This window comes from Spea bombifrons, chromosome 1, assembly GCF_027358695.1.
Source record: "Spea bombifrons isolate aSpeBom1 chromosome 1, aSpeBom1.2.pri, whole genome shotgun sequence".
NCBI lineage: Eukaryota > Metazoa > Chordata > Amphibia > Anura > Pelobatidae > Spea > Spea bombifrons.
Genome location: NC_071087.1, coordinates 133,838,140 through 133,864,029, shown reverse-complemented (window position 1 = coordinate 133,864,029; position 25,890 = coordinate 133,838,140). Strand labels below are relative to the sequence as shown.

The following is a 25,890-nucleotide window of genomic DNA, read 5'->3' as shown; positions in this document are numbered from 1 at the left end:
ATTCACGTGACGTGTCCGGTGAGCAGACAGCTGTAGGCTCTGTACGGAATTGTGACCGCGTATGAAGCTGTTAGCTGGTGGGGGGTAACAAGAAAAACTTGGTCTGCGACAGTCTTGGTGCTCGCACTTCCGGTCTGTGTACGGTTCGCTGTATGCTTGTGCCTTCGTACCGGCGTCATAATGATCAAGGCCATCCTAATCTTCAATAACCACGGGAAGCCCCGGTTGTGCAAGTTCTATCAGCACTATGTAAGTGACATCACACTGTCCTATTGCTAGAAACCCTTTAGTCTGCGATGTCATCTTCACTAAGCATCTCTGCTGTTCTATTATGTATAGAATTATTTATACCTAAGCAGATCTGTCACTGCATCCAAGTGGCTTTTCCACTCCTATACTTTGGGCATTAAATTGCCAGTTTTAATTGTAAATGTAGATAAAGCATTTCCAATATCAGTCTGCTCAGTAAAATAAAGCAGCACTCACTGATGACACCTTGCAGGTTTATACTGCTCCTGATATCTTCATCACAGAAGTAGGTGTCATCTCTTACGGCTAAATTTATATATTTCTGTTATTACCTTTGTGTTTTTATGATATTGTAAATTATTTACATTGAAGTATTTATCCCTGATCGGATATGGTTGCTGCCTTATGAAGGATACTTTAGCTTTGGCATGTGTCTGCCTGCTGCTTCTCACGTGACCATAATATGATTCAATGACACACAAAGGGAGCGTTCATATGTGTGTTAGATATGACCGCGTCACAACTGATAGAAGCTTTCCGTGAGTCTTCGCTGCTGCATGCAGAAAGCATTGTGCTGCTCGTCTTTATTGATGCCAAACGATCACTATTTGTGTTCTCTGTGACTCTGTTTGGTCTTGGTGATTGGCAATTAGAAAGCAGCATTAATTGTTTAGGTCATCAGATTTTGGTGAAAAAGTAACTTTGATACCTGTGTGGCTTTTCTTTATGCATGTGTTGGATGATTTTTTTTTTTCCCAAAATTGTCAATCTGGGTTTAGTCCTCATGATATACGTTGAGTTTACAGACCCTTCGCTTCGCCAAGAGCGGGGATACGCGTCTCCTGTATCACCCTGACATTTACTAACCAAGCTCTTTCTAAAATAAATTCAGAACACAGATACAGTGTAAATGATATTTCTTAAAAGAACTCCTGACATCTTACAGCAAACAGAAATCAACCCGTCTCTGGAGATCACCTTGACATCTGACTTTTATATCACCTCGGTTCCTACTTACATTAAGTCCTGAGGTGTGATAATAGGAAATGCGGACCTGACCCTGACTCGCCAAATTCTTTGTGACTGATTAAAAACTATATTAGAGAAGAGGGGGGTCGTAACCAGGATTAGATATAGGTATGAATGTCTCAGATGTTTTTGGTGTGGACCTTAAGGGTAAGTTTCAGCATTTCAGCTGTTTAGCTATATTACCGACGAATGAATCGAAAAACACGGCCAAGAGAGTAAACAAGGAGAAGCGGTAGGAGAACTAAGCGAACAGATTGTAAGAATGAAGATGTGTGACGGAAGCATTAGAAACGAGAAGCGAAAATTAGAAAGTTAATGGTATGATGAACAAGAAGACAAGGGTGTATTGATGGATAATATGGAGCAGAACATAAAGCAGAGGACAGAGCTGAATGGTTAGGGTGATAACAGAAACTGTAGAGAACATTTGACCTGGAGGAAGAGTAGAATAAAAAACAAAATGCAACTCGCTATTCGCCGCTGTGCAGTAGGTGTGTTGATCTTTCCTGTAATATTTGTCCCAAAAACATGTTATTTTTGCACAATGGCATTTTATATTTCTGTGTACGCTTTCCCCAATCGCAGAGTGAAGATACGCAGCAGCAGATTATACGAGAAACGTTCCACTTGGTGTCCAAACGGGATGAGAACGTCTGCAACTTCTTAGAAGGTGGCATGTAAGTGTTTATCGTGCTTTGCTAGTGGAGTGTGTCTACCTGAGAACATTTGGGGTTGAGGACTCTAGTATCTAGAAGGCTAACAGTCACAAATGGGTGAAGCTGATGGCTTCAGTACTCAAATACAAAAGCGCCTTCAGATCTTTGTGAAATGGACACCTGCGGAGGCAGCCGAGCGTGGCGGGTCACAGACACGGCTCAGGTTATACTCTGCGGGGTTGTTGGTGTTTCTTCTCTACTTTCTGGCAGCCGTTTAAAATAAAACATTAAAAAATGAGTTTGAACATTCAGTAATATTGCAAGTGGCAAAAACTCCTTCAGGCACGTAGTTTTAAGTAGACATAAGTGTTTATACCACCTCATCGCTACCGGTCTTAAAGGAGTCTTGCTTCCTGATAATCTGTTTATTAAAGGTGTTGTTCCACAAAGACATTAATGGCTTCCTCTGGCATACACACCTTAGCAGATCTGCTATTTCTATTTGCACACACAGATCACGCAAAACACTTTTAAGAAGCTTTTTCCTGTGGCAATAAAATAAAATTGTTCAAGAGTTATTATAGAAGTAGTTCAGACATTTTCAGATATGTGCCCATAGTGTGCTCTTTACAGTTATATAGTGTCTTTGCCGTAGTTTGTACATATACAATGTTACTTGCTTTATAGGTATAGTGTTTCCAGGAATGTACTATAGCGCAAAATAACAATATAGCCTACAAACCTGCAGAATATTTGCTCTACTTCTGTTTGTGTCAAACCTGAATGCCTGTGGGTCCCTGTTTAATATGCTCAAGCTATCTGAATAATTTGACCGTGCATGTATTGTTTTGTAGGTTGATAGGTGGATCTGACAACAAGCTCATCTACCGACATTATGCAACTTTATATTTTGTCTTTTGTGTGGATTCTTCAGAAAGTGAACTTGGCATCTTGGATCTTATACAAGTAAGTATAGAGGACAGCAACTTATTTCTACAGATCAAAGTACTTGCTTCATTTGTGATAGATAATAGTTACCAATCTCAATCTGCTATAGAAGGACAGGCATTTAAATGAGACGGTGTGAAACACTTATAAATTACAAGCTTGGTTTAAGTAATATTACAAAATCTAATCTTATCTCTGCCAACGTTCATTGGTATGGTGTTGGAGAAGATGATGGTGTTATATATACAAAAAATGGATCGTCAATGCTTTGGTCCAGAGAATAAAGGTTATAGATGTTTGTGATGCCTTTTAGTGGATCATTGTTCCCGAGTCACATCACCGTACAGTCCCTTCTTTAGAGGCAATCAATGCAATATAGTAACATAGTAATTTCGTTTGAAAAAAGACCTACGTCCATCAAGTTCAACCCTTCTACATATCCTTCCTGCTTTTGATCAAAAAAAACCCCAATTGAACTATTTTTGAGATTTTGTCACTTAAGGGAATACTGCGACTCCACAAGGCAATCAGATTTCTTCTTGGATCAAGAAGCATTGAAGAATTAATGTTTATTCTATCATTTATTGCCCTGCATGTTCTACTTCTCTAAAATAATTATCCAGACGCTTTTTGAATCACCGTAGTTAGCAGCTTCTGCAACAGGGGGAAACAGTGTGTTGTACACTTCATTAATGTGCTGAGCAAAAGCTGATATGGCGTATGTTCGATTTTACCTGGGGAGGTGGTTGGGCGGGCAGGCAGGCAGGTAGGCAGGCTTCATTCCCTCGACAGGATATATAATCATCATTCAGACACAATAAGAAATGCCAGACATTCCCCGCCTGTGCTGTATTGAGCTGTCAGGTCATATAGTTAAGTTTTGAGTTTATTTCATTAACAAGAGAAAGAAGTTTCACAGATTTTACTTTTTAAATGAGCTGTTTCTCATTCTTTTGAAACAGTTATATTGTTAAATGGCATTTGCAAAGCTTCTGTTGATCTTTGCTTGTCATATCGCTTTACTCTAGTTGGAACCGTTGAAATATTCATAGGATGACAGAAGGGGCATGAAATATTTATGCAGAGCCGGCCTAGATATTTCTATATTCTCACTGATCCTGTGCTATACATCATGTCCTTTCAACTGCAGTCAATGAGGGAATAATTTACCTGTTGTAGGAATGCATTGTGTATCCTTTAAATGGCTACGGCGCAATTGATAGCTCCCTGAAGTAGCTACATTTCCAGTGCATTGCCATGTATAACGCAGCTTTAACTCAAACTCACTCAAAATTATCATTTATGAACTGAATTGTGTTTTATGAATTATTGTTGAAAGCCGTAAGCATGTTTCAGTAGGTGTAAGTATATATTTGCACTGGACTTGTAACCTAGATTGTAACAGTTTAGACTGGCGCTAGGAGGCAATATTTTCTAACAGGAAGGGTGTATTGATTGCCATTTCTATTATTGTTTTCCGTAACTTTTCAAACCCAACCTGGTATTTGCAAACATGTTACCGGGAGCAGATGAATGCATACAGTTGTTGTTTTGTCTTTGACCTTACATGTATGCAAATAGAGGGGTTCATCAGAATCCCCTATGTACATTTGGACTGTTGCCCAACAACCAACTGCTTGATTAGCAAGAGATGCATTTGGTTGAACACTTCTTGCATACCAATTGCATATCCTCCAAGTCTGGCTCGCATGAGATTTTCTGGGGGTCTAACAAGACGGCACAAATGTGCAGAAAGCTCTCCCAATGATTTCAGCCAAAATTAGTGTGAATCTCAGAGTGCAGAAGTCAAATACTTACTATGCAAACTTTAATATGCATTCATCATTGTTGACGTTGTCGTTTTATTGAGGACACTTCCACACTGTGACCAGTAGATGGTGCTAAATATCCTCTGGAGAATATAGATTCTATTAAAGCGTTCCATCATTACAAACATCTTAACATTCTTAAATTGAAAGGTGTACTTTAGTGAGTATAATTTCTTTTATTAATTGACGTACAATTAAATTTACATGTGTCATGCTTGCAAATAAATAATGAACCTTAGCAGTGCAAGACTTCTACATTGTTTCAGTTATATTAGGAACACCCTTTCACACATGGGTGCTCTTCTTTACAACATATTGCTGATCGGCAAGGAACATAGTGCTGGCATGAGGATAAAATAGGGAATAGTTGGACTTGTTTACCCTTTTAATCATAGAGTACTTTGGCAAGTTATCCCATTCCTTATACATGGAGTACAAGCACAAAGCATAGGTTTTGCTAACTGTGGAAATAAGTATAGTGGTATTTCACTTTGGACAGGGTGGGATATAAACAGTTTCAGTTTCTGAAATTTTCTTAGGTGAGCTGGCCCTGCATAATGTATTCAGTTGGTGATGAAAACGGAAACCTGCCTGCTAACCGCTACTTTAGTGCATAAACCCTAAGTATGACTTTGCATGGAGTTCAACTTTTTGAAGAACTTAATAATTTAATATGTGTATGTATATATATATATATATATATATATATATATATATCCACATATAGTATCTAGGAGATTACATTAGTATTTTGTCACCCTGGGCAAAAAACAAAAAGGCTTTATGATGGATCACTGTTATTTTAAAACATGACTTTAAAGCCTTTTTAACTATAGCACAATACATTTTCCTTGATTCCTAACTTGCACTTAGATGAAGCATTTTAATCATACCTTATGTTATAAAAAAAATATATTTCAAGGTAGGTTCCTGGTAAAACAGGGACAGACATTATCACAAATAAGAACTCAAATTGGATAGACTATATAAGTGCACTCAGAGTAGAAGTATAATGATATTTTACAAATATGTGTAGTATAGCATTTTAAGTTTTTATATGCGCTATCAAATATAATAGTATTTTGACTTTGAATAGCTCTTTCGACACCCCTTCACAAAATTTATGCTTTATGGCAAACATTTACTGATCGCTTCCATCTGGCGTATACTTTATATCGCCTTGGTGGTAAGTAGTCAACATTTACATAAAATTTATGTGTGAAACAGAAACTTTTACAGATGAAGTACATTAGAGAATCAGCAATTCAAGCTTAAAACTTGGAGATGTACTAAGAAGTAAAAATCAATCTTGGGTTTCTTACATGACTCTTGGGAGTCAACATTTCTTGATAACTTGTGATTGGAATGGCTGTGCCCCTAATCCATCACGTTGTCATTTGGTTGCAAATAGTAACTTCGAGAGGAACATCGGTTAAATGGATAGTTTAATTTCCCTGGGAGCTATTCTGAAGAATAAAACATGTTAAAGTACTTTAATATGCATTCTTCATTTTGAAAAAGTTAGGTAGAAGCTGCAGCGGAACTCTTCCTTTATTCTCTGACAATAATACACATTTTCAAATCCATAAGCCAGAACAGGTGCGAACATAATAAAAAAAAAAATGTGTGGTTTGACCGGTCCTGGTGCTTTGATGTGCTTAATGACATTGTATCTATATTGGACCTCCCTGGGGACCCAACAGCACTTTGAGCTTCAAGCTTCTTCAGACCTTAACCAGAGGACCAGATGTTTCCCTACCTCACAGGTACTATTGAGTTGATGCAGAGTTTGCGTAAGCAAAATTGTGATTCAGTTGTGTGTGTAACGTAAATTCACGCAGATGGGTAAAGTTGAAAATGACACACAATTTCCATTCACTTTTGTAAATGGTAGGCAAAAGTAATACTTTTCCTTAAACCAACATGACATTCCTGGAAGCCATATTGTTATTGGTAAAGGGTTTGGTTGCATTAAGTTTTTAGAACATTGTGTCCTTTCAGTAACACATCTGTCCTTAATTTTTTTCTGAATAGCTTTGTTTTCAGACATCATTTTTATCTGCGCTGCGTAAACATTTTTTGCTAGCCAAGGCTTCTCAACCTAAGAACTGGTGTGTGTGTGTGTGTATTTGTGTTTGTACCGATTCCTCTCATTTCTAATTGGCCAGGAAGCCTGGAACATTTTCTGAAAATTCCAGCTATTGAAAAAAAAAAAGTTTGCTTTTTTTTTTCCTAAAGAAGCTGAATTTATTTTCATATTTGAGTTTCTACATTTATTTACTCATTAAATATATTAATAATGTACAATGCAAAAAATGCTTGTATGTTAATATTTTTTTAACTTTCCTTCTGGCATTTTGAATTTAAAAAAAAAATCCTATCTTTTCTGTTAAAATGATATGTCTAGTGCGAAGAGGCGTCCCCTTCGTGATTAAAATACTTCTCTTAATAAATAACTATATATTCACCGGTGCAGAAGGCAGTTTCAGTGAATGCTCAAAATGCCAGTTTGACATTTGGTGGAAATATTTAATTAGGTATCTCAAAAACAAAATGTTAACACAGCATGTGAGGATGCTTTATTTACTCTGTTGATTAAAACTTTTGTTTTTGGTCCACTCAGCTGTCATTGGTGTTTGGGATTTATGCATAGTCTATAGTAATTATACTGTTTACCATTTTTTTGCTATTTAGAAGCTTTAGCTCACCATTATGATAGATTTTTGAAATTATATACCGTATTTGCTCGATTATAAGACGACCCTGATTATAAGACGACCCCCCAAAATCTAAATATTAATTTAGGAAAAAAACAAAAAGCCTGAATATAAGACTACCCTATAGGAAAAAAAAGTTTTACTAGTAAATATTAATTCATGTAAACAATATTTTCATATTTAATAAAAGCTATGATTGAGAAAAATATATATATTTTTTATTTCCTTTTATTTGCCAACCTGCCCCCCCAGTTATGCACATCTGCCCCCAGGGTTGCCACTCTGCCCCCAGAAATGTCTTATACCCTCCTATATGCCACTCTGCCCCATGATATGCCTTTAATCCCCTATATGCCAGAGTGGCATATAGGGGGTTAAAAGGCATATCATGGGGCAGAGTGGCATATAGGGGGTTAAAATGCATTTCTGGAGATATATATATATATATATATATATATATATATATATATATATATATATATATATATATATATATATATATATATATATATATATATATATATATATATATATCTGGTAACAGCAATCACACTCCTATCAAGCCAAGGCAGCCAGTACATGCTGGAACCTGAGGATGATAGGGGTGTGAGTACAGCCTCCCTATGCCATGCTACCACCACCACCACCACCCTTACACATCCATACTAACACACACTCATTCACAAACATTTAAATACTCATTCATTCCATTAATCACACATACTTCACACATTAATCACAAAAACCCTCCCCCACCCCCTTACCTGAACTGCAGATCTCCCACTCGAAGACTTCTGCAGGGGCCCGGCTGTGCATGCAACTTCTCTGGCCCCGCCCCCAGAGGAAGGAGGGGGGAGGCAGAGTTATGTGACACGCTGCTAGCTTCTTGTTTCTCCTGCTGCTCGCGACCAAAGACCGGTAAGTAGCATGGCCACAGCAGACATTTTGAGGTCTGATTAGAAGGCGACCTCGATTATAAGACGAGGGGTATTTTTCAGAGCATTTGCTCTGAAAAAAACCTCGTCTTATAATCGAGCAAATACGGTATGAATTATATGTTAGAACTGTATTTAAAAGGACATATTTGTCCCTGTTACCCCTCTGTTAAATGGGTAGCCCCAATAAAGAAGCATGCATATTTAAGTACCTGGTATGTACTTTAATGCATTCTTCTAAAAAAAAAAAAAAAAAAAAAAAAAACACCTGAGGGAGAAGCTGCAGCTCCGTGGTCCATTGATTCTTGCCGCTAATTACCCACTTGCCAGTCGGTGGCAAGAAAACACCCACCAGATGCGTTAAAGCCTGTACGATGGCGGCAGTTACTTTAACCAGGAATTATTAAGAAAATGAACAACCAATTTAAGTTACTGCTCTATGGAGAGAATATTCAGACTGTAGTTTTAATTTGAGACCTTTTGGTTGTGTTTGTCTCCAAAATTAAGATACAATCCCAAATGTGCAGACTGTTATAAGAACTGTAATACAACAACAGCATTTTATTAATGTTTAAACACTAAGCTGTCCTAATATTATACACACTTTTAAATGAGGCTTGCCTTTTATCTGTTCCTAGATGAAAGCGTCTGACATCCTCTCCTGTAATATACGTATAAATGATTCACATATGGAATTAATAGTTGTTGCGCTTGTTAATGTTATCTGACAGTTCTAAGTATTTTTTTAATCATTTGTTGGCATGGGTTTGTAAATATTATAAAGAGTGATCTAATTCTCTCTGGCTGGCCCCTTTGGTGTGATGTCACCATGGGTTCAGAAGGAGTTTGCAAAGTACATTTAAAATTTACATACTTTCACCTTTACAATAACATGGCACGGTGTTTTTATCCCTTCTTAATCCTTCATAATTTTTAATATGGGATTCCAAATCAGATCTAACACTAACACAGTTTGAACTTTTTCCTGCTGATCACTTATAGTATATGCAATATAATCACAGGGTGCTACTGATTGTCAAAGAAATACAGGAAACAAGGGCCGAGTGAAACTCCTGTCAGATCATATTATATATCGCCTTATTATCTACGACACGGAGATATTCATGCTCAAACTTCCCGGACACTATAGTTGGCATCAAAAACAACTCCACCCAGACATCACAATGCAGAAAACCGACGGAAAGACCAATCCACCTCATCCTAGGCACCCAAAACCACTATAATCTACTAACATTACATCAGATATAACCACATCTGCTCTAGAACTACAAACTGAGATGGCCAAAACCATCTCCAAACGATGATCTCCAAAACCTCAGGAGGGACTTTCAGCAGCCACCTACATTATCAAGGCAAACCTTCTATAATACAAGCAACACAAAGAAAACCAGACATCATTAGTGGTCACGTACAACACTCGGCTTGAAGTCCTACAAAAATACCAAGAGGACTTCAAGCTTCATTACAGACAAAAAACACTACTATCCTACAGAAAACCCTGCAGCAAGCAACTTCATCCCAGGATAAAAAAATTAATAAATGTCACGTCCCCTGCCTACAAAGATTTGTAAAAGCTGTGCATACATCTATACAACAATAAGATACTCTTGCCAATTGCTCTGTTACACTGCTTGTTAATGGATCATCTTTAAAAACCTCATTGTGTGTGTAAAGTGTCCTACAGCAATCTCAACATACCAACCACAAGAGATTTAATTCCCACAGATTTAACATCAACAAGAATAAAACGGATAAACCAGTTGGAGAACATATTTGTCCTAGAATAGGTACGGTATAAAAGACATGAAGTTAGTGCTAAATTCTGTGACGCTGTCACATTGTAGAATAACCCAGGGAACCATCATACAGGCGTCCTGGCTCCTGCCAAAAGTAGAAAAGTCTTGACATCCCCAGGGACCTGTAACCTCAGTGGTGCATCACACCGTTACTGGTGTCTACAGAACTTACTTGTTTCTCCACCAAGAACTTGCGCTCTAGTTCTAGTTAGCCAGTAAAGTTCACATTGACTCTAGTTGTTTACTTGTGTGATAACATTAGTTAAGGAGTTAAGTTGGGGGGGCGGGGCTGAGGGGGCTTTTTTGTTTTGCCACAAATATTGATATGACTGCTCCTTTTTTTTTTTTTTTTTTTTATATGTTATTATTCGCTTAACCAAATGTGTTTCATATACTTTTCATTAACGTTCCAACAATGAAAAACAAAGAAGTCTTTATTTATTCATGTGAATGCCTGTCCTTTAATCCTTGTTTTTCATATTATTCATTGTGATTTATATTATTTCCACAGGTCTTTGTGGAAACCCTGGACAAGTGCTTCGAAAATGTCTGTGAATTGGATTTAATTTTCCATGTAGACAAGGTACTGTGAAAACATATGTTTTTTGTAAATAAACTAAATAGATTGTATATTTACTAACTCTCCACCTGCTTAGCTTCACTCTTAGGCTTAATGTCCTGTTTTGTTGAGATGCCTATTTTATACAAGTAGTAGTGCTTCCTGCGGGAAAGTGGGCTATACGTCATTGAATAAAGACTAAACGCTGTTGCAGTTTTGTTTTATTAAGGTGCATTTTCTTAGTTGTATGTGTTAACACAGGGCTTGACAAATTTGTTGTGAATCTAGGCTTCTTTGACCTGGAAGCACCCTGGACTTTCAGGTGCTGTTTTTTTTTTTTGATTATTTTTAACTCTTTCAATGCTGATTTTCCATTAGAGTACAGCATTGACTGATATTTAGTCCCCACAAGCTTGTGGGAACAAATGTTAACCCCTGCAATGCCACGAATGTGTCATACACAATTGTGGCGTTGAAGGGGTTAACGCTGCACTGTCGCTCTCAGGGAGCGATCAAGCAGCAGGGGAGGGTTGGGGCTGGTCTCCACACTGATGTGGAGACCGAAGAACCCTCTCCCCCTGTCCCTGAAGCTGCTTCTGGCAGCTGGGACGCAATTGCTGGTCTATAGACCAGCCATTGCAGGGGGGAGTCTCTGATGACTGCTGTAGGCTTCCATGCCTACAGGAGTCATCAAAGGGCTTGTGGGGGCTCGTTTTTGCTGCTGCTGGTCTGCCTGGAAGCCCACCAGCAGCAGAGCCCCATACAAAACGGGAATTAACCCCTGAAATGGCATGATTGCGGCATTGAAGGGGTTAACGCTGCACTGTCGCTCTCTTGGAGTGATCAGGCAGCAGGGGGGTGTTGCGTCAACCCCCTTCCGTGAAACTGCCTGTGGCAGCTTAAAACGCGATTGCAGGTTCTCCTGCAATCGTGTTTTCAGCCTACAGAATCACACCGTGGGAGTGATCTCAGGCTCGGGGCGGGCTTGGAGTGGCTGTGCTGTCTGCCCAGACTCCTGGGCAGACAGCAGCAGGTCCCCGTGATCACCATGATTGTGGCGACGTGGGGGCATTTTTTAGGGACTTAACAGGCTGACAAACACCTAGGCGCCAGGGCAAAATGCTCAATGCGACCTGGCGCCTGGGATTTGTCGAGCCCTGTGTTAACAGATGTACGTGGTGACTTACCGTTTACCATATAATAAAAGAGGAGGTGCAAACATATAATAACTACAGTATTAGATATTTTGGGGTACCATAGATATTGGTCTCTTCATTAAATGGACTTCCCTCCGTAAAAAATATTCAGCTCCTCTGGCTAGAATGTTTCTCAGCAGCGATAGAATAGATGGAAATGTATAGACCACACTATTGTCCATATGACATTGGTATTCCTCAGTGCCTTTACTGTGTTGTACTGGAATATGGGTCTCATGATCTATTAAACACACATTTCTGGAATTTTAAAATACAATATTTTTGTTGGTTTTTACAGAACCAAGTTTTCTGTTCTTTCCTCTCCTGTTTGTTTTCTTCCGAGCCGCCCTTCCTCACACAGACGTGAAATACATGCAAGTTTGGTAGAGTCGGTTTTTGAGCGTGAATGAACAGATGGAGGAGAGATGATTTTAATCAGGATTGTAGGAATGCAGTTTAATGTTGTATTCTTTGCTCTCCTGCTGATTCTTTATTATTATTTTTTGTTTTATTGTTCATTTGAAACTTTGTATCCCAGAGAGGATAATGAACTAAAAGTGCAATGAAAAGTCTGCGTATGAGTGCAAAACAAAGGGACTTCCCTTTGAAAAAATGCATTTTGGCCTATGCCAACACTATCATCGTGGGCCTGACGTCCAGATGCTGACATTTCAATACATTTGATTACACAACTCTTAATTGCAGCCTCCTTATTTTTCTTGGCACATTTGTATTTAGCACCAAGCAGACAGCTGCCTTTAGCAAACGTTAGTACATAATAGTTGTGTGTATATGTTTATACTGGCATACCTGAAAGCTACATATTTTCGCATATTTTGTGTTGGCCCAGAAAATCAGATTCCATCTGAAGAAGTGACCTTGGAGGTCCCAACAGCTTATGCAACTACATCTTGTTCTATGTTGGCTGGAATATGACGGCAAATATGCGGCCTTGTGCAAATTTATAAACAATTGCATTTCGTTTTAGTTGGCGGGATTCCTTATTAAAAAAAAAAAAAAAAGTTTTACATTTCTTTTTTTGGGGTGTTTTTGTGGTAAGCCCAGTGTGAGATTTTATTTTTGAAAATTTGGTTTAATGTGTAAGGTACAGATTTCAGTAAATGGACACAATCTGTGTGCATCGGTTACCTGTCCAACTGATAATGCCTATTGCTTTCTCATTTGGCTGGCACAGTGATAAATGCCAGAATTAGGGATTAGGGTGTAATTGTTGAACTGCAGTCTCAGTGTATGGGTAACCCCTGGAGTGCAGTTTTTTTCCCCTAACATTTCACAATTGGCATTTTAAAAGTCAGAGTATTTATTGAAAGGGCATACATAATTGTGTTATGAACTCTCTCCATCCCCTTTCTGGACTAACTCTTTAAACTACTATTAAAAAAAAAAAAAAAGAAAAAAACCTTAACCATTTACACACGCTTGATTTCCATTTGGTCCAATGAATCAGACAGTGGTTATGTTATTAGTGGTAGTAAAAGTTATTAAACAGTTTATTGGGACACTAATCCTTATAAACAACCAACACACTTGGTGCTAAATGTAATGTTTTGTTTTACTTGTTTAGTTTGCTAACTGCCTTGATATTATATATATATATATATTATATATATATATATATTATATATATATATAATATATATTATATATATATATATATATATATATATATATATATCATGTATATACAGTGTCCTGCAGAAGTATTGATCACTCCCGGCATTTTTCCTATTTTGTTGCATTACAACCTGCAATTAAAATGGATTTGTTAGGGTTTTGTATCATTTGATGTACACAGCATGCCTACCACTTTGGCAAAATATTTGTTATTTTGACATAAACAAGAAATAAGACAAAAAAAACCAAAAAACTGGAGCGTGCATAGCCCCCCTCCCAAAGTCAATACTTTGTAGACTTTAATTATGTGACTTCTGAAGGTAATTGGTTCCACCTGATCTTATTTAAGTGCTTCATAGAAAAAGGAGTGAATACATATCCACGCAAAACTCTTCCTTTTTTTAGATATTTTTTTTTTATATTTTCTTCATTCATAAAATCCAAATAAAAATCCATTTTAACTCCAGGCTGTAGTGCAACAAGGCAGGGTGGGGGCCCACCAACCAAGGTTTGCAGCTGCGCAAGCTGGAATCTCCAAACATGTCATAAAATATGCCTTGGCCTCTGTTTTTTTTTTAGTTTAGTTACATACTTTTAGAGGTCATGCTTTGGTTCATTACAGAGGAGTATTTTTTCTGTAGTATGTGCTATTGTATTATAATCATAAAATAGACTTTTCTCCGAAAAGCAGCTTAACCCCTTAAGGACAATGGGCGGTCCCTAAACCAATTGAAAACAATGCATTTTGAGCCCGTACATGTACGGGCTTTGTCATTAAGGGGTTAAAGTCATGTCATTTGTGAAAATGTCATGTGCTGCCCCATTTGTAGAAGTCTAGCAGTCCTCTATAAAGAAGAGGTTGCCTATTTTAACCAAAATATAAATTTCTGATGTCAGAAGATCAAGGGTTCAATTATGTAATGTGTGAATTATTTAATAATAACTGCAGTTCATATAGTTTATTCTTAAAACATTTTAAATCTCTTGATTGTCAAGGAGCTCGTACCCCATGCACTGGATAAAATGATACTATAAGGTGCCAAATGAATTTTATACATGTATAGTAGAACATGGTAACATATGGTGCAGAAGTGTTTATATGTACACATTTGGAAGAGTATTTTAATTTGAGTATTGACTGTTCTGTCTCTATACATCTGGAAACCACTTGAAAATCAATGTTTTTGTTTACTGGCTCAACATTATTATTATATGCTCTTGTCGTCCTCAAGGTCCACAACATCCTTGCGGAAATGGTGATGGGTGGTATGGTTCTAGAAACAAACATGAATGAAATTGTCACTCAAATTGACGCCCAAACAAAACTGGAAAAGTCTGAGGTAAGACTCTCTGGAACAGAACAAGACTCCTCTCTGCTTAACTGCTCGCGACATAAAATATATGTAACATCCTTCTTCAGCAAGTTCACATCATCGCCCTGTTGAATCCAGCATCGACTTATCATGCGCATTCCCGAAGCAAAGTATACGTTTTTTCGGTATATATGTACAGTAGCCCACTGCCTGTCTCTATTACTTGATAGTAAAATCATTTTATAATGCTGCTTTAACTTATTTTATTTAGAGATGGTGGCTTGATTGTTGGAACAATTGTTTTTGACTGTTTTTACCAACTGAAAAGACTGAACGATTTGTAGATGTTAAGAGCAAAAGCTGTATATGAATAATATAACTCATCACAGGGAGCCGGACAAGCATTGTGGAATTATGTCATTGACATAAAAAAAACTGTATTTTAGGAAACAATTCTCCACATCCTACAGCTGCATGAAAAAAAGTTATGTGTTTCTGGAGAAAATGTGCCCTGATGCCATTGATGGTCACCCACTCCAGCATTAACAGTATCTGAATCCTCTATGGGCTTTACTAACTGCTGACTCCTTGCATGTGGTTTCCTTGAGACATTGGCCTAACGTCACTATAGTTGACCTGGGCCACCCATTAGTGTCCCTTTTTTTGATCTTTGCAACCACTGAGACCAGGGTAAATATCTGAAAAAAATCCATTGCATTAAATACATCTTAACTATGGAAAGAATTTTACGACAGCATCTTATATAATGTCCTGCTGTCCTCCTCCACCACGTGCAACTCTCTGGGCTGGATTGAAACCCCAGATGACCTCGATTTTCCATGCTTGCCCATCAGATACAGAAAGTAAAAAAAAAAAATCTTCATATAGGCATCAAAGACAGGAACTGGGCAAAACATGACCAGGTGTATGTTCAGTATGTGCACAGAGCAAAGGCCAGCTGTTAGTAGAAGAGCGACTTGGTTCAGCCTCTAGCTTCTGCTGCTGCTCTGATGTATTTGGTATCTGGACTCTGTCAAAGGAACAGGTTTAGCCCACAAAATTATATTTTTAATTAAACCATTTTGCACAGACTCGGTTTTACTGCATACGTTGTTTCGTTGTTGGTATTAGAAAATGAGACTTCTCGTTTCCTCCTGTGCTGAAACCACTGAAATGTGAGTTCAGATAGCATTCCTGCGATTGACTACTGCTGCTCCTGTTTGCTAGAATTTGAGTTCTACTGAGCATGTGCAAGAAGCATCCCGTGTTATGCTCCCTGCTTTTAGTAGACGTAGCTTGGTGAAGAGAGAAATAAGACTGAAGTCTCATCTTTTATCTCCAATAACTAGAAAATACCTGCACCGATTTGCATGCAATAAAGTGCACTTCAATGTGTTCAAAATGGATTCCTAGTATGTCTTTGACATGGGCTGGAGTGATTATTTTTATTCTTTATTAGCAACTTACATGGGAGTAAGCCTGCCGATATCTACCAACATTATAATCCTGCACTTTATTTGCAAACTCTAAATCTCTGTTGTATGGCCTTTCTTAAACATTATCATCTTTGTAATATGTGTGTAGAGCAGCTCTTCTGATATCACTTTAGCCAGAAGGAAACTGTGGAAGTTTTGCGCAAGCAACAAACCTATCTTATCCTAGCTTTTTTGCCGGGGCTTTTTACCATTTATTTTGTTGAATTTACTAAACATTAGAAAGTTATTTAAATGTTCATAAACATAGAAATAATTACTATTAAATGTTTTATGATACATACATTATTAAAAAAAAAATAAAAAAAATCTAATATTAAATATCCAAATTTATCTTGCTTCTTTTAATTTGTACACAGTGTCATTTTTTTCCCCTTCATACTTTTGTGAAGAAGGAGTACAGCACGGCCTTTATATTTTTGTTTTCATTTTTTTGGTTTTGGAAGAGGGGAATTTTTTTTTGTTTTTATTTAAATATTGCTAGCTTTTGTTTTTAAAAAATGTAGAATTTTCTCAAACAAACTGGGGCAACACACCAAAAACACTGACCAATGCATCATTTGCGATGATATGTGTAGCCTTTGCGCACTTTCCCCCCCTGGCCATTAGTGTTAAATTATTGCTGTCTCCAGATGTTCTTGAATGAATGCCAAATGTAAACGGTTTTTCAGGATCCTAAACACATGGGGCCAAGACAATATCCCATTTGCAAGTGTTTCGAAACACATCTAAACAAGTAAAGTAACCATTAGACTATTTTGTAAATCATCTAGAGCATTCTTATAGTATTACAAATGTTTTAGATATGTTTTGTTTGGGATGAGTAGTTGTGTTTTACATGTGGTGGGAAGAGTCCCTTTTCGTTTAGTAATGTTAATGATAAGATCAAAACCGTAAATCAGTATCCTCTGTTTATAATACTTGGCTTATGGCGGATTGTCAGAGGAGGGCTCTGGAAGGATGAGTGTAAAGCAGTTTAGGTGCAAATATTGGAGTCTGAACATTAAGTTTCAGCTGAAGAGTTAATTAGCCAAAACCCAAAGCAACTAGAGTGTATTAGTGGTGACACACGGGTTATTCTTCTGTTGATGAGTTGCTGTCAGCGCTGTCGAGTTCAGCATATATCGGACTTCATAGATAAGTCTTCTGCTCATGACAGTTTTCAACAAACTTCCCAGCGACTTGTACAGAATATCCGGCTATAGTCCCCGCCATGTTGTACTTCGTAAATTACTTTTTTCTTGTGTAAAACTAAGCAGCTTGGCTCTTGCTACGCCGTCATCTGTGCGTGAATAAAAGTTTCATATAATGTGTGTATCTTCCCATTCCACCACGCTGCAGAGTACGATGGCACTATATAACTAGAATATTTGCTTCAGTTTGGCACCAAAGTAAATCAGTAAACAGTTTTGTTTAAGTCCAAGGTAAGTAAGAAGATTTAAGAATATAAAACCTTTATATACCTTCAATGAATCGACTTCCTTTAATAATTTTATTTGACGTTTGAAGTGCATTTGCCTGTGTTCTTCTCGATGGCTGTTCTTTGTAAGTAACCCTGAGGAAGGGCATTTTATTAATGTTCTACTAAATCTCTTTAGCTTGTTCCATTCTTCTCTCTTACAGAGTTTTATCTTTCAGTCTCCCAGACAGGACAGGTAGACACAGGTACTGCTGACACATGTACTTTATGTCCCATGAAGAAGAGGAAAGCAAAATGATGTCAGTGATATTATATTTAGGCCAGACGTCCTAGAACCATTTAAACCTATATATCTGCCAGCCACACAGCTTTTATTAGTGCTGATTTTATTCTTTGTTTAGTTATTTTTATTAACTGCTTTACTAGATTTTATAGCATCCCATCCTTTGCGTTTTGGCCATCATTGTAAGTTTTTATATTTTGTTTTCTAACCAAGTATGAATGGCTAGTGATGTGTGACATTTATTTATTTGAATTGCTTGTTTCCGTGTTTGGTTACACATGTAAAGGAAAATGAGTCTGTGGTTAGGGGTTTATTAGATTTCAGAAGTCACATTAGTGATCCATCATGATTTAACAATCTTTGCAGATGCTTTAGGTTGGAGTGCTCTTATAAATCGGTATTCAGCAAGCATCTAGAACGTTACATGACTGACTTAGAGGCAGCTTGTTCATGAAAGTTTGCACGTTGTGCACCCACATGCATTCAGATTACGTTTTCCTTGGAATCGCATGGAGAGGTCCAAGAATCACAGTTTGAGAACATCTTATTTATATAACGTGTGGCTTAGGTGTAGTCTTGAGCCAAGTTGGTCCATAGCAAATTGTAGTAAAATTTTCCGTAGATGTGCGGACAAACCACAGTAGGGTGTAGATTGTACGGCCATTTTTGATATTTATATATCAAAAATATATATATTTGTACACATTACCTGTGTAGCCACAGGGCAGATTCCACCTTCCACTCTGTATATGTATATGCTTTTTTTTTTTTTTTCTTCATTCTTTCTATTAGTGTATAATCAAATGAAGGTGGAAATTGTACTAGTTTTATTGTGATTTCTACTATATCTAATACATAGATGTATTAATTACCACTCTCTTTACCAGTTTTTTTTTTATTAATTAGTGTATAGAAATGTGTGCAGCATCTGCAAACTCCAAATTCCGTTTAGAGTTTTGGCTTCATATGACATAAAGTGAAACCTGTACAATAAATGATTTGAGTAGCAACTTTTATTTTAAATGGGCTTATTTTTAGTGGCCATTTAATATTATCCCCCAATAAACATTTTTGGTTTTTGCTTTGTTTTGGCCTAATGTTCTAACTTTAATCAGAAAGTAATTGCATGTTAAAATAGTCATAAGTGCAGAAATCCTGCTATGGCCATTTCCTTATTCTCCATCTCACACTTTATTCTCACAGAAAGCAGATTAATAAACCTTGACTTGACTCTCCTTTTTAGTCTTTCAAATACATTATTTAAGACTATATGTACAGAAAATGTAAAACCATTCTTTTGTTCCGAGTAGTGTTTATATTTGTCCAGACAAAGCCAAGTAATTCCCTCTCTATGGTGCTATTTTAATTGGCATGAAGGGTTCCTGGTATTTGGTGTATGTTGTCTGTGTCTTTGCATGGCTATTCCATTGAGTTTCATCGTATTCACTGTAAGAATTCACATTTGCCATAATACTAACTATGGCCCATTGTTTTTTTTCCCCATTTTTAAACTTATATTTCAATGATTGGAATATTAGAAGTCTAGCAAACAGTGTGCTAAAATTTACATTCTGCCTCCTGAAAAGTAAAACGTATACTATTAGTTGTAATTAATGTTTTTTTTTATTTATAGAAAATTTGTCCTAAAATAAATTCTAAAATCTAACTACTGTATTTGCTCGATTATAAGACAAGTTTTTTTTTAGAGCAAATGCTCTTTAAAATACCCCTTGTCTTCTAATTGGGGTCGTCTCATAATCAGACCTCAAATAGCAGCGCTGCAGGGAACCTGGATCCTCCTGTCTCCCCCCCCCCCAACTTACCGGGGCTTCTGAGTCCCCGGTGTGTAGCCGGGGCAGCGTGTAGACGTCTACGCGATTCGCGTAGAGAACTTTCGCTGCAGTCGGAAGGAGGTGCGGTTAGCCGCGAGGGTTGCCTCTGTCCATCACACAGACCTTCCCCGGCTGTCAGAGATCAGAGTTCCCCTCAACGGGAACTCTTTTTTTTAGGGGGGGTGTTAAATGGGGGGCATAAGGCATTTCTGTGGGCAGAGTGCTCTGTGATATGCCTTTTAACCCCCTTAATGCCACTCTGCCTCCAGAAATGCCTTTTAACCCTCTATACGCCACTCTGCCTCCTGAAATGCCTTATACCTCCCTATATGCCACTCTGCCCCATAATATGCCTTTTAACCCCCTAAATGCCAGAGTGGCATATAGGGGTATAAGGCATGTAGTTGTAAGGGATATTGCAACAATTTAATGTATCAAACCAAGTATCACCTTTGAAATAAAGACATCACACTCAATCTTGGAATGAACAGGCCGTGTACTTTTATTTAGCTTAACACCTTACATATTAAATAAACTCTTGGCCCAAACCCAGAGTTTACCACCAAATAAATACCATAAATAAATAAATAAATATACCGAGCCATCCGCCCTAGAAGCCAGAAGGCCGACACCATACCACCAGTTCATCCCCAAAAGAAGGGGACAACTTTCACCCCGATAAAAGCACACGACAAATAAACATACAGATAGGGAGGGGGGGTTTGGGAGTTTTTCCAGCAGCAGCTCCATTCTTCTGCCCGCGGCTCTCCTGCACAGCTAACAATACAAGCCCCTTACAGGTAAGTATTAAAGCCAGCAGTTCGCCTTGTGGCAATGGTGAATAGCCCCGTCACACACCTCTATTTATAGCGCGGATTCGCGCCTTTTGCGCTGCGCGAGGTGTCCTCGAGGCAAAGGCGGCAAACAGCTAAGCGGCGCGCGCATCTTTTAGTTATATAACTCAAGCTATTTTTTTTTTTTTTTTTTTAAACCCAGCCACTTGAACTTTTGAACCCTACCTTAAAGTCAATAGCTGACCTTTTCATGAACCCTACCACCTAACCCCACAGTTACCTGTCGCCTAGCACTATTTAGGCGGCAGGGCTCATCAATAATTGACCTTTGCATGAACCCTACCTCCTATCCCCACAACAACATGTCGCCCCGCGCTATTTAGGCGGCAGGGCTCTTCATTTCTGGAGGCAGAGTGGCACATAGGGGGTCAAAAGGCATATCATGGGCCACAGTGGCATATAGAGGGTTAAAAGGCATATCATAGGGCACAGTGGGATTTAGAGGGTTAAAAGGCGTATCATGGGGCACAGTGGCATATAGGGGGTTTAAGGCATTTATGGGGCAGAGTGACAAGCCTGAGGGCAGATGTGCATAACTGGGGGGCAGGTTGGAAAATAAAAGGAATTAAAAACAAAATATTTTTCTGAATCATAGCTTTTATTAAAAAAAATAATTTACATAGTTTACATGAATTAACATTGACTGGTAAAACTTTTTTCCTATAGGGTCGTCTTATACTCAGGCTTTTTCTTTTTTCCTAAGTTAATATGGGGGGGTCGTCTTATAATCGAGCAAATACAGTTAGAAACAACATATTTGTTAGAAACATATTGTGCTAGTAGGTGAGTACAGCCAGCATAAAGGCAACTGCATTGGCTGCTCCACTAGCGCTTTGTGTGTATATTTTTTTTAGCATTTCTAGCATTTAAAATACTAGTAGAGATTAAGTGGCTGCATTGCCCTGGTATCCTTTCTGCTCCTTAATTACCATAACTACACTCCAATAACATATATTATAAACAGATTGCATTGTGTTTGTCACTTTATCAAATCTTCAGCTGGAACAGGCATCACAGGAGAAAAAATGGTTAGTTCAAAATTCAGCGTCATTCAGATTTTTATTGTAGTGTCTAGGGAAATGGAAACCACTCAATTATGTTATGGACATATTCGGCCTTTCATGTAGGTGATGACATCCACCAAAATACTAATGTGGGTTTGTATAACACATTCACCATGTAGGAATGTTCAAATAAACTCTAACAGTGTCTGTGGAGCAAGAGAAACATATGTGTAGTATCATAATATTCCATTTTAAGTTATGCTTATAGCTCTTTTTATTTAGAACCTTTTTTTATTTTTGTGGCGCTGGCAAATGAATTCAATAAAAAATATTTTCTCATTCCCTTGCATTTCTATCCTTGTGATTACACATCTTGAAATTAACCAATTGTTTTGCACAAGCTTTCTCCTCGTTTGGCCTCAGTTGGATATACTTGAGACTTCATTTTGTTTTCTTTCTCTGATCCTTTTCATTTATTAAACCTCATTGAAGTAGAAATATCGCACTCTTTAGATTTAGACTCCTCGTGCCAGCGTCATAACATTGCCACTGTTGGTTCATTTGTGTTACATGAAGAAAAGGCATCACCTTGTCACTGCTCAACAATGGTGGACCGTAGTTTGTCATCCTGAACATTCAGTATCTGGTATACTCTGGATAATATGTGCTTATGGTTAACACACCTATAAAATCATGACTTTTAAATAAAATTGTTTATTTAAATGCTTTTCCTTGTAACTGATGATCGGGAATGACTAAATGTTATCATTTTGCAGAATTTGGATGAAGTAATGGCAGTATTTAAAGCTAAATCAATACCCATTGGAAAGTCCACAGCCTCTGTATGTGTCTGAAAAGTATAGCTTGCCAAAAAAGTGGAATAAGCGTTTCCTGCATTAACCTATGATGGCTCTAATTGGGTGACAGTAAGCGTTAAAGGTCCTTTAAATTATATTGTGTACCTGGTTGAGTCGTCAGGGGAGATTTTCGTTCATCCTGTTAAAACTCTTTTGGGAGAAAAATATACCTTAACCTTGGGTATTCCCAATTTAATCCAAATTTTTCTTAACTTTTAAAATGAACCTTGTGGTATAGGACCTGTAATGAAAAAACAAAATCTTTATTTTGGTCATCCAACTTATGTTTGTGTTTGTAGGCTTTTCTTTGCAGGACACTTACAGGTAAACAGACTCATAACATATGTCATATTTGTTTAGCCTAACATTACTTAATTTTATCTGATATTGTGCAATACATTGCAACCACACGCAAGAATTAAAAGTTAACCCTTTCTCATGATTTACAGTGCCTTTGTAGCATATCCCTGGCCAGGTGTACTAACTTGTTATACACACACAAACCTAATGTTAAATTAAAACCTGAATACATGAACTAAGGGGATTACTCACCTGAGAGACCATCACAAACTAGCGTGAAAGACCAAGAAGGCAATTTGAAAAGAAAACCTTATTTGCGTCCCAGCACCTCACATGAAGCATTGTAATCCTGTAGACATTAAAGTTGGCATTTCATGCTTCTCTGTTTTTGTGAATCGTCTAACCCCTAAGTCATAATAATTCATTTCATGCAAGCTGTAAGGCACCATGTGGCAGCTGTGACTTTTTAGGAAACCGACTGTTCTCTGCCACTCAACAGGCAGATAACAGGATATTAATTTGATCTTTCTTTCTATTCTGTACACAGACTGGTTTAGCAGGAGCTCCAGCGAGGGCAGTGTCTGCCGTAAAGAACATGAATCTTCCAGAGATCCCGCGGAACATTAACATTGGTGACATCAGTATTAAAGTGCCAAACCTGCCTTCATTTAAATAACACTACCCATTCACTGATACTTGAAGAAAAAAAAAAAGGTCCTGATAAGTTTACTTAGTAAATGGAAAAACAAAAATAAAAAATAAAATAATTTTGTAAGTGAAGGCAAAAGTCTGTGCAGATGTAAAATGTTGCGTTTTAAATGTTCATATCCTATTACTCCATGTTAATACCAGGAAATTACTAGCTGAAGTATGATTTTCAAAAATACATTTCTACAGCATCTTTTAACCTTTTGAGTGCTAGAAGGGTAAATGGCCATTGCTTTTCTAGCACTCAAAAGCACTAATCTCTATATTGGCTGGATACGTATCTTCAAAATATGTATTGAATCCTTTTGTTTTTCTCTAAACTCCCATGCTATCTTTTGTATCTGCTTTATTCTATAATTAGCCAGTGACCAAACATTCCATGATGTTGATCTAGAACATATTCTGTACCCGCATAAAAACATTTCAAATTAATTTAAACTTGGTTTATAATTCATTTGTGTTTGAACATACTGTACAACAAAGTTGTTTAACGTCATTTTTTTATGACTGTTTTTTGAGTTCATGGTTTAAATAAAAAAAAAATAGAGATATAGAAGTGTATTTTAGCTGTAATAAATATGCTGAAATTGTGGAGTCTTGCATTAGATGTCATGTAAAATAAATTTTATGAATGTAGCACTTGTTTTAGCTTTACTGCTTTTATTGAGACATGAAATAAGAAACATTTGCACATACATTAATGTTTCGGGAACTTGTTTGAATTCTAAATCCTGACATTTTCTTCCAAAGTAAAGTATGCTTAAATGAAAAGCCATATAAATATGTGAGTGCTTGGAGAAAAATAATGTACTATAACTGGAAAAAATGATAGAAACCTAAATTATGAAAATGAATAAAAAGGACCATTTTTAATGTAAAAAAAAAACAAACATCATAATCCTATAGATCAGGGGTGTCCAAGTTTTTCCTGCAGCGGGCCACTTCATCAGTATATGTTCGGGGGCCGCACTCATTTTTCAATGAGAGAAAAATCGGCTTTTAATAAGACACGTAGATTTAAATAAAGTAAATGACACAAAATCCTTTACAATGCCTCTCGCTGATTTCTGGGCCTAGAAAGTTTTGTCCTCTGACGTGACTACAAATTCAGGAGGGCATTTTATCTCTGGATACGTAAAAATTAAATAGTTCGATTTATTCTAGGCATGCACCAAAATGAAAATTCTGGATCGAAACAGAAAATGACCCCCCATCTTTTTAAAAAAAACACAATAAAAGTAACACCAAAATTGTACAAACAAATGAAATAATATTTATATATATATATATAAATTTGATTAACAGCACACACAAATTCCAGCATGTAGTGGTTGCCTGGGCATGATAGGAGTGTGATTGCTGTTAACAATCATATATAAATTGATATTGTTGTATTTTTTTGTCCAGTGTTGGTGTGTTACTTACTTTTAATAAAAGTGTGGTGTTATCACACCTAAATTGAACAATAAAATACAATTACAATATTAATATATTTATATATATAATTGCTAACAGCAATCACACTCCTATCATGCCCAGGCAACCAGTAAATGCAGGGACCTGAACATGATAGGACTGTGATTGCTTTTAGCTGCTGCTTCCCACGGTGTAGCTTGCGAGCAACTTCTCTTGTGCCGAACAGCGGAAGCAGGAATGGAGCGGAGTCATGTGGTGTGACATAAATTCACGTGAGTCTGCTGAGTTCCGCTTCCGCTGTGCGGTACAAAAGACACTGACTGCTGTGAGAGCAACCCACAGGAAAGCAGCTGGGCCCTTGCGATTCTGCGATCCCGGCTGCCCTGCCTGCGGATCTCACACGGCCGCACCTCAAGGTCCGGCGGGCCGCATTTTGGACGCCCTGCTATAGATCTAGATAAGTGATATGATTATTTGGAGGTAAATGGCAATGCCAGTCCCAGTCTGTGTGCCATTAAGTCAGTTGCAAAGTTCAGTAAAGTCCTAACATATTCATGATATCAGATTAATTGGCCACTGATGATCTTAAACTTCATTTGCAGATACGAGTTTTACTGTCCTCCATCCTTTGCCATGTTAACACACATGCAAATATAGCTTTAGTTTAATTATAACCTGTGAGACTTGTTTCCCTCAAGGTGCAGTTGTTGGGAACAATGGAATGCCAACTGGAAAAAGAAATCCAGAAAAGAAGATGACAGCAACCATATGTGGCTTTAGTCAGCAGGTTGAATTAAATTATTTGGCAGGTTTTTTTATTCGGACCTGTCAATCTGGTGA

The 25,890-nt window shown here is 37.5% G+C and overlaps 1 protein-coding gene across 2 annotated transcripts; it reads left to right on the top strand.

Annotated features, from left to right (window-relative positions):
- AP3S1 (adaptor related protein complex 3 subunit sigma 1) lies at window positions 1-24,270 on the top strand. Of its 2 annotated transcripts, XM_053474238.1 has the most exons (7): window positions 1-249; window positions 1,864-1,955; window positions 2,789-2,900; window positions 10,692-10,763; window positions 14,803-14,910; window positions 18,000-18,041; window positions 23,474-23,622. In XM_053474238.1, the coding sequence occupies exons 1-6, from the start codon at window positions 181-183 to the stop codon at window positions 18,033-18,035; spliced, it is 489 nt and encodes a 162-aa protein (XP_053330213.1). In that variant the 5' UTR covers window positions 1-180; the 3' UTR covers window positions 18,036-18,041; window positions 23,474-23,622. The 2 variants fall into 2 exon arrangements, with proteins under 2 accessions (XP_053330213.1, XP_053330206.1); XM_053474231.1 differs by lacking the exon at window positions 18,000-18,041 and having other exon boundaries at window positions 16-249; window positions 23,474-24,270.
- The last annotated feature ends 1,620 nt before the right edge of the window (window positions 24,271-25,890 follow it).